Raw genomic sequence first — 13,584 nt, 5'->3', positions numbered from 1 at the left:
CAAGGGTTCATATTGTAAAAGCAGTTCTGATAGATAAGAAGGCCCAAGACTGTTAAGACACTTAAAAACCATTAGAAGAACCTTAAAATTGATCCTGAAACATACGGGGAGCCAATGCAATGATTCTAAAACCGGTGTCATGTGCTCCCGCCTCCTGGTCTTCATCAGGACACGTGCTGCCGAATTTTGTAGGAGTTGTAAGCCTGAGATGCTCTTTTTGGGAAGACCAGAAAGCAGGGCATTGCAGTAGTCTATTCTACTGGTGATAAAAGCATGCATCAGCATCTCCGTATTGGCCCGAGAGAGAATGGGGCGGACTCTGGCGATGTTCTTTAGGTGATAAAAACCAATTTTTGTGATATTTTTAATGTGTGGAATAAAAGTCAGCTCAGAGTCAAAAATCACACCCAGGTTCTTCACTTGTTCAGATGGATTAAAAGACAGAGATTGTAATTTCGGTAAAAGCTTCTCTCTCTGGGCCTCAGGACCAATTACTAAAACTTCAGTTTGTCCTGGTTGAGCTGGAGAAAGTTCTCTGCCATCCAGGATTCAATGTCTAAAATACAGTTAAAAAGTGCATCCATTGACCGAGAGTCATCAGGAGACACGGAGATGTACAACTGTGTATCTTCAGCATAACTGTGAAAGTTAACCCCGTGTCTCCTGATGACTCCGCCAAGAGGGAGCATATAAAGATTAAAAAGCACTGGGCCTAAAATTGAACCCTGGGGCACACCACATGTAATCCCATGGACCCTAGAGGAACAGGTATCCAAACTCACCATGAAAGTCCTGTCAGTGAGGTAGGATGTGAACCATCTATGTACAGCGCCAGAGAGGCCGATCTGTTGTAAATGAGTTAAAAGAATAGTGTGGTCTACTGTATCGAAGGCAGCACTTAGATCCAGTAGAACCAACACTGTCAACTTCCGTTTGTCATAATTTCCTCTAAAATAATTTAAAATCTTCAGAAGAGCTGTCTCGGTGCTGTGGTTCACCCTAAAACCAGACTGAAATTTCTCTAGGACATTATTAGTATTTATAAAATCATTTAGTTGATTTAAAACCAACTTTTCTAAAATTTTGCTTAAAAATGGTAAGTTGGATACCGGTCGATAATTGTTTAATTCATTAAAATCTAAATTGCTCTTCTTCAACAGGGGCCTCACCACCGCCCTTTTAAAGGCAGCAGGAAAGACCCCCGTCTGAAGTGAGAAATTCATCATGGTTAAAATCTCATCACTAAAAGATCCATAAAATTGTTTAAAGAACGAAGTTGGAATTGGGTCCAGAACACATGTGGTGGGTCTCGCTGAGGAGAAAACTTTGTTAAGAGTCTCAGCTTCTACCAGGACAAAGCTGTCCAGTGTTTCCTCTGGTATAGACACACGTTCAGATTTATCTAAAACCTTATTACTTATGGAGGATAAAATATTCCGTCTGATGGTGTCTACCTTCCCTTTGAAGTGGGCTGCAAACTCCTCACAGAGTGCATTTGAGGGTGTTTTCTGAGAGCAATCCTCTCCGACAGCTCCCGCTTCACTGTCCGCCATTGTTTTTAAAAGTTCTGCTGTCCGGCCCACAAGGCATCTAGGGAAATGTAAACCATTGAAGGATACACCGGACCCATCCTTCATACAGGCGAAAAGAAGGCCGAATTCGTCGACCGCATTTGAAGGAGTCTTTGAATTGGGACAGGCCTAGTCACGACACTGTGACGTAACCGGCCGACGAAGGATGCAGACCCTGAATTATACCAGCTGTAATTATACCAGAATGGGCTTCCATCAATCAGGATTTGGAACAGAAGGTGATTGATAGCATGGTCTTCTACCCCTATTTCCTGCATTAGCTGCTGATAGAAGTACTCTGTTCAGAAAGTCCTGACAGATCTACGTCACACTGTCACCTAACATTCATGAACTCACCCATCTCGACTCATGACGGTGAAGGCTTTTGTTGGTTTAGCATCCAGGAAACAGCAGAGAACGTCTTGACTATCAGAAGCTAACCATTAGCATTAGCAACTTCTCCACACAGCAGAACTCCTTCAGGCTTGTATTATTTGTGGAGATAAAACATCAATGTTGCAAACTAAACAGAGTCAGTGGTAGAGTTGCAATGCTGTTATCCAATCAGAGGTGAAATGTCCAAATATCAGGAAATAAGTTTCCAAATCCTGTCGTCTGAAGCTACTTTCTCCTCCAGCTGACTTCTACTTCCTCAAACAGGTGCACCAAAGCTTTTCTTCCCCAGGGAACAACCGACAAGGCATTTATTCCTACTAGAGACCACTGCAATGTATTAAAATATGAGTAAAGTTTACCTTTGGGCTTCCATCTATCAGGATTTGGAACAGAAGATGGCTGACAACATATCAGGGTTTAACGTCAGGGGTCTTTAAACCATCAATGCTGTGAAAGAGGTAGAAATCTGTGAAACAGCTTAATCAAATGTGGTACATTTGGTGTTTTAGAGTTAAAAATATTCTTTTTGAATATATAAATTTTACTTTCACTATTGCGTCACGTCAGAAATCTACGTAGAAATAATGACACAAACCCAAAGAGACCAAAAGTCAAACGTGGTATCTTTTTTAAAACAGGGTGTCCGCGGGGTTTTAAAAAGTATTAAAAAGTGATAAATAAAAATAGTCAAATTTAAGGCCATTAAAAGTGTTAAATTTGGTCTCAGAGGTATTATTTTTTCCAAATTAGGTATTATTTTTGTCAGACTATCAGATGTCGTATTCTGAACATCGACATAGAAATATATTCCGAATGAAATGTTTTGAACGATTATAAAAATAAAACAAGCCAATTATTTGCTCCTCCCACTTGCGCTGCCCTGAGTTGCAAATGAAGCGCTCCTCTGCAGTGTTGCCAACTTGGCGACTTTGATGCTATTTCTAGCAGCTTCTCAGACCCCCTTCTTGACTTTTTAAATCTAAAAGTACCTAGCGAACATCTCAGAAACATCTCTGGTAACCCTTAGCTACTTTCTGGATAACTGTCGTCGACATTTCATGCAGGTTAGCTAAACACTCCGCCTGCGCTCCGGACCGTTCTTCAGGACATTAGGAAAGGGAATGATGTAGTGATGTGTCAGTCGCTACAGAAACAGCTCTCGGAGCCGGCTCCCTGTTGGATTAACCAGAGTGAGTGACACACACACCGCACCTGCGGACTCCTGAGCCGATAAAAACGGCTAAATGTGCGCGTGCGGCGTGCTAAACACACGCGCAGCTTGCCCCTGATTGCTGAGACCGGGTTGGGGGGTGCAGCTGTGGTTGGGGCAATTATTACATTAACTGATGGACTTGTAAATAAATAGTTTATAAATAAGGTAGAAATAACTTCCTCACGCTGATAAATAATAACTAATCTCTCTGAGGACACGGTGCTAGTGCACTCTCCTACAGCACCTTGACACGACTCAATAAATGTTATACAGCATTTAGTGAACAGCAATTTATTTGCATGTATTTGTTATAAATGCCACTGTATAATTCTTGCTGTCAGTATTTGCCAGATATTGGTATTTGGGTCTGTACTGGTTAGACTTACATGAGTTAAACCAAGGTCTACAGCCCTTGGGTCATAGACTATGAGCTATAAGTATATTGGTCTTTTTATACTGGGAATCAGGAGTTCTTTTAGTGATCATCTTGTTTCTTGTTTATTTTTGCCCTGATTGTGCCCTGAGCAGTTTTATGACTGAATAAAAATAAATTAAAAAAATCTACATAAATTGAAAAATCGTCTTAAATAATCGAGATCTCAATTTCAGTCACAATAATCGTGATTATTGTTTTTGCCATAATCGAGCAGCCCTACTTTAGCATATCCGGTCACATAATGATGACGTCATATTCAGTGGTCGTTGTGCATCATTTCAGACCTCGTGGTCAACTGTCTGAACCGCTGAACAGAAGTGCCTGGCTTATTTTCTAAGTAAAATAAATATGTGCAATACGTTGTCAACATCAGTGAGTCTCTAAGTCTATTCTTTTTGTATGTTACATATGTTAAAATACGTGTAAATAGGTCGCTGATTAACACTTGCAATTTAGTGTTGTGATGGTTTTAAAAAAATTCTGAAGGTAGTAAAAAAAGGTATTAAAAAGTAGTAAATTTTACTTAAGGATTGCTGTATATACCCTGTAAAAACAAAACAAATTAATGCATTTTGGCGTTGATTTCATGTCCTGTTTTTTTCCTCACACAAACCTTAAAACTGTCTTCATCTTGAATGCTGCAAAATCTTGAGTGGCTGTTATGTTAAAGCTCTAAATTAGCCCCTGTGTTTGAACGGGAGAAAATCCTCCCACATTCAAGTGTTTCAGCTGTAGAGCAGCATTCATGTCAGCTGCCAGTCACTTATAAAAATAAGAAAAACACATCCCACGGCTCCCGAGCTCGGACGTGCTCTGTGATTTTAATGACTTCTTGCTGAAGCACTTGTTGCACGTTGTATCATGTTTTATGGGTTTAGCACCCGACCACACACACACACACACAGCAACTTTTCTTTTAAAAAGTTCAGTTTATTGCATGTGCAATAAGTAACCATTAGATTAGAGGCTATCAGAAACACTTTTCACTAAATATTTAATTTAATAAGAGCTGCGGTGGGTCTTAGAATGCCTTTAGCTTGCGCTCATTGTTGTTTGTCCACTCTTTCTTTGAGTGCAATCAATAAACCTTTGGCTTTATTTTTTTATTTATTGATCGTTCTCCTTGGGCTTACAGGGATTTTTCTAGATGTATGAGTAAACTGAATGTGTCTTTATTCAACAGCTACCCTGCAGTCTGTGACTTTCTACAACACAATAACTTATTATCCATCATCCGGGCCCACGAAGCACAGGATGCTGGGTGAGTGTCGTGGCATTTTGTCTCTCTCACATCACACTGTCGCCCAGCAGCAGCAGCAGGGCCTCTCGGGGCTGGGCATTTCAGTATCCCGAGGGCTTCCCTCTAAGCTCGTCTGGAGAGCAGGATGAGCGCTCTGTGATCTTTGAGATGAGGTCGCGCTAATCCAAGAAGTGAAAATGAATCTGGCGTGGGGGGTGAGTCGGTAGCGTGTGACGCAACATGGATAAGTCACACAGGCGTCACTGATCTCCTTTTCAGAAAAGTTAAAGATGATGACAGCAGCTGAAAGATGAAAACCATGAGATGGCAGGAGGTGCAGTAACAGTTTCCCTGGTGTTTCAGCATCAAACAGAGGCTGAATAATAGCAGACAGGAGGATGGATAAGTGAGTTGTTTACTATCGTACTCTCTTGCATGAGACACCTTGACTCAGGTGGGACTTCAGCCCCGAGACGCCTCCAAACACTAGCTGAATATCATCATCAAGTAAACAATCAAAGGAAGAGCTTGTACCTCCTTTAAAACAACAAATCCAGCACACTTTTCAAAATTTTACTAATTCAGGGTGTTGTTAAACTGGGCTGAATCATAATTCAGTTGGGAATATTTGTCCTGACAGTGTGTCTACACTAGCCTGGTGAGCCAGACTAAATAAATATACGTTATAGACTAAATATATTATTTAGTCTGGCAACCCTCCATTGACGACTCTCGGTCGTTGGGGAGGGTACTACCGTTGTCTTTCAAACGATCGCCACACGCTACTGGACAACGAACAACTCACCACAACGGATGTCGGATAACAAGGCGGTCCGCTGTTGAAGAAAATACATCCGTTTTCTAAATAAAGGGCTCAGTTTGAGACAAACACCTTCCCAAATGCAGTGACCACTCACTGCTAACCAGTGGCTGATTGATATCTAGCATAAGCTCATGCTTTTCTTTCTATCTCCAGATATCGCATGTACAGAAAGAGTCAGACCACTGGCTTCCCGTCTCTTATCACCATCTTCTCAGCTCCAAACTATCTAGACGTCTACAACAACAAAGGTAAGTAGGAGTTTTGAAACTTCATCATCTCAAAATGCTTCTGATATTCCATTTACAGTGGTGTGAAAAACTATTTGCCCCCTTCCTGATTTCTTATTCTTTTGCATGTTTGTCACACAAAATGTTTCTGATCATCAAACACATTTAACCATTAGTCAAAGATAACACAAGTAAACACAAAATGCAGTTTTGAAATGATGGTTTTTATTGTTTAGGGAGAGAACAAAATCCAAACCTACATTGCCCTGTGTGAAAAAGTAATTGCCCCCTTGTTAAAAAATAACCCAACTGTGGTGTTTCACACCTGAGTTCAATTTCTGTAGCCACCCCCAAGCCTGATTACTGCCACACCTGTTTCAATCAAGAAATCACTTAAATATGAGCTGCCTGACACAGAGAAGTAGACCAAAAGCACCTCAAAAGCTAGACATCATGCCAAGATCCAAAGAAATTCAAGAACAAATGAGAACATAAGTTATTGAGATCTATCAGTCTGGTAAAGGTTATAAAGCCATTTCTAAAGCTTTGGGACTCCAGCGAACCACAGTGAGAGTCATTATCCACAAATGGCAACAACATGGAACAGTGGTGAACCTTCCCAGGAGTGAGTGGCCGACCAAAATTACCCCAAGAGCGCAGAGACAACTCATCCGAGAGGTCACAAAAGACCCCAGGACAACTTCTAAAGAACTGCAGGCCTCACTTGCCTCAATTAAGGTCAGTGTTCACGACTCCACCATAAGAAAGAGACTGGGCAAAAATGGCCTGCATGGCAGATTTCCAAGACACAAACCACTGTTAAGCAAAAAGAACATTAGGGCTCGTCTCAATTTTGCTAAGAAACATCTCAATGATTGCCAAGACTTTTGGGAAAGTACCTTGTGGACTGATGAGACAAAAGTTGAACTTTTTGGAAGGCAAATGTCCCGTTACATCTGGCGTAGAAGTAACACAGCATTTCAGACAAAGAACATCATACCAACAGTAAAATATGGTGGTGGTGGTGGTGTGATGGTCTGGGGTTGTTTTGCTGCTTCAGGAACTGGAAGGCTTGCTGTGATAAATGGAACCATGAATTCTACTGTCTACCAAAACATCCCGAAGGAGAATGTCCGGCCATCTGTTCGTCAACTAAAGCTGAAGGGATCTTGGGTGCTGCAGCAGGACAATGACTCAAAACACACCAGCAAATCCACCTCTGAATAGCTGAAGAACAACAAAATGAAGACTTTGGAGTGGCCTAGTCAAAGTCCTGACCTGAATCCTATTGAGATGTTATGGCATGACCTTAAAAAGGTGGTTCATGCTAGAAAACCCTCAAATAAAGCTGAATTACAACAATTCTGCAAAGATGAGTGGGCCAAAATTCCTCCAGAGTGCTGTAAAAGACTCATAGCAAGTTATCGCAAACGCTTGATTGCAGTTATTGCTGCTAAGAGAGGCCCAGCCAGTTATTAGGTTCAGGGGGCAATTACTTTTTCACACAGGGCAATGTAGGTTTGGATTTTGTTCTCTCCCTAAATAATAAAAACCATAATTTCAAAACTGCATTTTGTGTTTACTTGTGTTATCTTTGACTAATGGTTAAATGTGTTTGATGTTCAGAAACATTTTGTGTGACAAACATGCAAAAGAATAAGAAATCAGGAAGGGGGCAAATAGTTTTTTCACACCACTGTAAGTACTAATGTAGGTGATGTTGATATTGCAGCTGACTAATAATCAATAACTGGTTCTTGATTAAAGCTGTCACGTCACTTCCTTCAATTTGAAGAAGCCACGCCCATTTTGGGGATAAAAACTGATTAAAAATGGTGATATCAAAGTGTTATTATCTCTGAAAGTTGCCAGATTATATTTTCAAACCAGAGTTTTAATGATGAGTCATGTGTCCACTATGAACCTGTTAGACTGACTCAGCATATTTCTTGATTATGAAGCTGCTGATTGTTAACCAGCAGGAATATTACACTACTTTATAGGCTACAAACCAGAGCTTTTTCTATTGGACAATTCTGCTTTGGGGTTGTTTTTGTCCAAAAGGGGCAGGGCCATTGAGCCTTGGCTCTTATGTATGAGCACACTTCCCCAGAGAAATGTGGAAAATGTGTATTTGTATTCTAAATATTTTAATGTTAACACTATACAGAGATCACACAGTACTGTACAAAAGTCTTTAGTGATTCTTTATTTTCTTATTTGTTTTTAAGTAGTCGCCATCAGGATTTCCTTTAGCTTTCTCAAGGCCTGAAATTCACAGTTTGACGGACATTTAACTTTATGGTGATTTTCAAACATTATTTGCTTAGAAATAATAGTAAAAGAACATTTTAGGTCTGTTCCTGTTAATTGTTTAATTTCTAAAGGTTTTTGCTTCATCCTTGATTTGTCCATTAATGATAAATGAACCACACTTGAATAGTGCCTTTCAGAGGCCTCCAAAGCTACAGTGTATCATTCACCCATTCACACACACACACACATTCACACACTGGTGGTGATGAGTTACGATGTAGCCACAGCTGCCCTGGGGTGTGCTGACAGAGGCGAGGCCCCACCGGCCTCTCTGACCACCACCAGCAGGCAGGGTGGGTTTAGTGTCTTGCCCAAAGACAACAGTGGCATTTTCTGTCCGGAGCCGGGATCGAACCTGCAACCTTTTTACTGGACAACCCCCTCTACCTCCTGAGCTACTGCTGCCCCCTATTAGTTACACAGTACACTGCTATGGTCCAAACTGGACTGAAAACAATTAGAGAAAAAAGTCCAAATAATTTTATTATTGCTCATTATTTTGTTATATTTCTGTGCAGCCTCTTAGTATTTCAGCAGGGAACCAATTTCCTGCATATCAATTACACACACACACACACACGCGTGCACGCGTTGGGTGATATTATTGTTATTGTGTAATGAAGAAGAGTGATGATGGTTCGTTTGGCATGTGCTGTTGCACCGAGTTGGGCTTGCCTTTGTGCTGTGAGTCAGCACTTTTCTCCCCAGAACAGGCCGTCTCTGCTCTGTGTGTGTGTGTGTGTGTGGGGGGGGGGGGGGGGATTCGGCATTGGGCCAAACACAGGAAACAGAAATGGGAAGGAAAGAGTGATGGTGCGAGTGCACACTTTTTCTGCAGTTCCTCTTGTGATGAAATGCTGTAACGCTGCAGTGCGATCCTCCACACAGATTTTGAAATCTGTCCTAGGGAGGCCTTTTTTCTTATTTTCATCCCACTGTATTTGTAGATATCCCGCCTTTGATGTTAGGTAGGGTTACTTTGTTTACTCTTTCCCCCACTAGCTGCCTCCAGTCCTCCTTCCCTACACAGTGAAGGCAGAAGCAGCTAAGGCAATGTTCCTGTTTGGATTCTTGTTTAAGCCCTTTTCAGAAAGACATTCTGGAACATTTGTGGACAATTCAATCCGGTTTTTAACCGGAACTGTGTTTTCAGACACACCACTTTTGTACCGGAACTTGTCCTTTCGGCTGTGTTCACACAGCAGGGAAAAGTTCCAGAAGTCTGACGGCGGCGGGGGGGTGGGGAATCGGACTCATGTTAAGAAGAAGAAGAAGAAGAAAATATCATTTCTATAGCGCCTCTCAAGATAAAAAATCACGAGGCGCTTAAGCATAATTCTGCGCACACGAAGATTCATAGGAGACCTGGATGATGAAGCTCAATGGTTAAAGGAATCACTGAAGCGGTGTGAAGCGCTCCGTCGCGCGTCTAGGCGGTACCGTAGGAGGCGAGCTGCCGTGGTTCGCCACATGCTACAGCAGCGGGCTATCTAGGTGCGCACAGCGTCCCCCGGTCCCCTCCCTCTTGTCCGGAACTTTACCTCACCAGTCTGAAGCAGCCACCCTGTCCGTAACAAGTCCGGACCTGTTACTAGGGGCTTCGTCCGGATAAATTCCGGAGCACGTTATCCGGATGTTTGTATTCAGACAGAAAGGTCTTACGGACAGATTCCGGAACATTTCCGTTTTTCATGGCCTGTCTGAAGACAGGCCATGAATTACCGGGGGACAGGGAACCTTTTTGTTCCGTCCCAGCTAATCTTGCTGCGGCTCACTGTCAACACAACACAAGCACATCAACTGATCTCGGGTGCATATTGTTTTTAATTTTGGCCATTTGTCACTCGGATAACCATTTCCAACTTTCAAATTATGTATGGGAAAGGACAAATATCCCGTTTTAGCAGCGGCTGGCCAACCTTCAGTTAATAAACTAATAAGACCTCAAAAGATTGCTGTTTGCTGTTAGTGCTCACTTTGTTTGGCACAAAGATGCTTCTTACCCAGCAGACGGTACGTTTTCCTTTTTTTCTAATGACATTTTATTATTTGGGGGGGGGGGGGGGGGGTTGTTGGCTAAATATGTTTTGTAATGACAAGATGTTAGGTTTAAAATAGCAATTTGGCCAAAGATCCTTTAAAGCTTAGTGCATTTTTCTTGATGTAGCCACAGCTAATGACTAATCTTATCAGTCTTGACGCTCCTCTATCAGTCATGTAGGTAGGTTGGGTTTCATCTGTGAAACCCAAGCCTGCGGTAATGTATCTGATCCATGCTGGAGCTCCGGGCCCACTGAGTGCCACTCCTGTGATTGATGGCCCGTCGAGTGGGCACAAATCTCCAAACAAAAGGGGGAGGCACCAGCAGCCCCCCATCGATCCTGAGCAGAGAATCATAGACCCATCTCCAATCAAAGAGGAGGAAATTGAGCTGGTGGCTTAGTCAGGATAATCAGCGTTTGACAGATTGCGTGATTCAGGATTCTTCTAAAACATGTTGGTTTCATTGAAAGGAGCTAAAAAAGTCGCGTTCGTACAGAAAGGCTGCATAGATCGTTTTGTGAATCTGTCCAGAGTCTAAAACAGAAAACATGTGCAAATATCTTTTCCTTCACGCCCCTGAGAATGATGACTCTGTTGATTCCGATTAATTTTGCCTTCATTCTCGTGGTGTTTAGAAAAGAGGACGAAACAGGAAGAGAATTGAATTTTAAAAAAGGTCAAAGGCTCCAGCCAAAACCAGACAGGTATCACTTTATCCTCCATTTCCTTGGCGCGGTGAAACAGGAAGGGTGATTGGCTCCCGGCGGCTGCCACTGGAATACATAACAGGATGGAAGCGGAGGGAGGGAGGATGCCAGCGCAGCAGGGAGTTCATTTCTCCTTTTTCGTCAGTCATGCCAGAGAGGAGGAGGAGGAGGAGGAGAAGAGTATCCCTGCCTGCAGATGCTCATCCATCTGCTACCACTCTCCTTGTTACTGGGCTTCCCTTTAGTTTGCTGTAAACACAGTTCTGTCGCAAAACTTTTCACGTTGTGTCAAATGAGAAAAATGAGCAGCGGACACTCCCTCAGACTACTTCATCTGATGTTTTGAAATCTAATTTAAATTTTTGTATTTACTCAGGGTGAGGCATTAGTAGGATGACATGAGGCGGTGTCACGAGTCGCGCTGCTGCAGCCAGCTCATTTTTATTGCAGACAAGCTGTTGCTTCTTTTCTGTTGATGCAGTCATCTCGTTTGCAGCCTCAATCCGCTCTGTTCTGCTGCTGGCCTACACATGTTAGCTCAAGGTGCTGCCGGAAAACCGTAATCAGCGTCCATGCACGCTTTAAGGGAACTAGAGAGGAAAGTGAAACAGGTATTGAGTTTTTATTACTTCAGTGCATGTCTCCTAATCTGATCCTAGCAAATAGAGATTTGATATGGAAAAGTATTTGAGCCCTTATGTCTTATTTACACCAAATGGAACAAATGAGGTCTGATTTTTGTACGGCGTCCAGAGGGACTGCTATTCACACTGATTCTGGTTCATGTGCTGAACGTCTCCAGAAATTTGGTGCCGCAAGAGCACCAAATCTCTGGGGTTCATCCAAGAGCAGCTATGTATGAAGAGAGGAGCTGGTAGACAAAGAGCCACACTTGTCGTCTTTGTCATGTTACTTTTGTTGGACATTTTGTTGACCCCCGTGTCACTAGACTGTCTATTCTACACAGATGACAAGTCGGAGGCAGAGAGCACCATGAGGGGCGACACTAGCCAGCTCAAAAATAACCACTCAGAAAACAGGCAGAAATGACAACTGTATTGCTGTAGTTTTTAATTAGGGTTGGGACGATAATCAATAAATCAATCGTACGATTGATAAAAATGAACTTAATCATTTTTCAAGCCTCAATATATTGAGGTTAAGAAATGTACAACTCTATTATTATTATTATTATTATCATTATTATTATCATCATCATCATCAATGAAATGCAGTTTTGGTTGTTGACACTGGATAGGCCATTGTATATATTGTTTTGGAGAGAAAAGGTCTATTTTATTTTTGGTGCAAAATTTTCTAACGGAGTGAGAGTCCTTTTTTATTTTATTTTTTTTTTTTGTTTGTTTTGTTTATTTTATTTATTATCTAGAAGTTCTGGTTCATGACATTCCAATGTTAAAGAAAGGTTTAAATGCTGCAATTTAAAGGGTGTACTTGCATTATTATTATGATACATAAACCTTACATAAGATGTTATTTTGGTCTCTATAGTGGTCGACAATATTGTTTATCGTCCAGCAAAATTTATTATTGTCCCAGACCTAGCTGTAGTCAAAAGATGGTGCCTGGCGACGGCGCAAACATCTTTCTTTAGAGGAAAGGCTTTTAGCTCTTCTTATTGTGGTTTTAAAAACATGTTCAAGTCATTTAGAACAGAGGAAAGAGCCGCAGAAAACTCCACTTCAGACGCCATCTTTGTTGTTTTTGAGAAACTGAGCGACGCGGTGTGTGGCGTACGCTGCTCAGCGCTGATCGGCTCGGTTAGAATACTTAGGGGGTGGGGTTATTTGAATGGGAGCGTTACTAGGCCCTTTGCTTTCCATAAGGAAGCATTGGCATGGCTGGCCAGGCTACCATGTCACAGGAAATGATGTCATGCTGTAGAAATGAATGTTTAGTAATAGTTTTCAAAACATTGACTGTAATGATTAGAAATTTGACGCAATACATTTAATCTGTAAAAATAACAGGAACTATTATAAACTGTGAACTGATATTGCTGTCAATAGCATTAAAACAAAAAACGAACAGAATACACAACATAGGTTTTATTTTGAAATATACCAGACGCATCTCTCCGGCCCACGTCACACTTCATTATCTGGCTCATGTAATTTCTTTAACTTAATGGCAATCTGCATGTGTCATTTGGAAAACAAACTTTCTAGAGGTCCGGATCTGCACTGCAGCCAGTGTGAGTGCTTTAATTTGTTTTTAGGTCTTTGCAGAAGCTGTAGAGAGTGAATCAGGCGTTACTCCTTTCTTCAGCTTTTGCTTCTTTTTTGTTTGTTCGTATTCTTAATGTGTCCCCTCGTCGCTGTGGGGGAATTTTGTTCCACTCTTCTTAATGTAAATTAGACACGCTGGAAGGTTTTTCCAGCATTCTTTCTGAAATATTAATTCTGTCAATTACAGCACAGTAGCACCAGACCATCACACTACCACCACCATGTTTGATGTAGTTTTTCTTGAATGCAGTGTCATGCCTGATTCTAACTGATGTGCTCCAGTTTCCTTACAACTTTCCCAAAGACCAAACATCAGTCCAGTCAGAGCATTCACACCGGCTGCTTTGCGGTACAGATTCGGAT

The 13,584-nt window shown here is 41.8% G+C and overlaps 1 protein-coding gene across 6 annotated transcripts in view; it reads left to right on the top strand.

Moving 5' to 3' along the window:
* LOC107376893 (protein phosphatase 3 catalytic subunit alpha) overlaps nucleotides 1–13,584 on the top strand; it is a 152,430-nt gene that overhangs the window by 112,620 nt on the left and 26,226 nt on the right. For all 6 annotated transcript variants that reach the window (XM_054747545.2, XM_070547887.1, XM_054747546.2 and 3 more), the window contains exons 7-8: nucleotides 4,800–4,877; nucleotides 5,833–5,927. In XM_054747545.2, coding sequence (XP_054603520.1) covers nucleotides 4,800–4,877; nucleotides 5,833–5,927 — 173 coding nt within the window. The remainder of the gene's footprint in view (nucleotides 1–4,799; nucleotides 4,878–5,832; nucleotides 5,928–13,584) is intronic.

Source organism: Nothobranchius furzeri, chromosome 2 (assembly GCF_043380555.1).
Source record: "Nothobranchius furzeri strain GRZ-AD chromosome 2, NfurGRZ-RIMD1, whole genome shotgun sequence".
NCBI lineage: Eukaryota > Metazoa > Chordata > Actinopteri > Cyprinodontiformes > Nothobranchiidae > Nothobranchius > Nothobranchius furzeri.
Note: the sequence above shows the minus strand (reverse complement) of the source record. Positions and strands in the feature narration are given on the sequence as shown.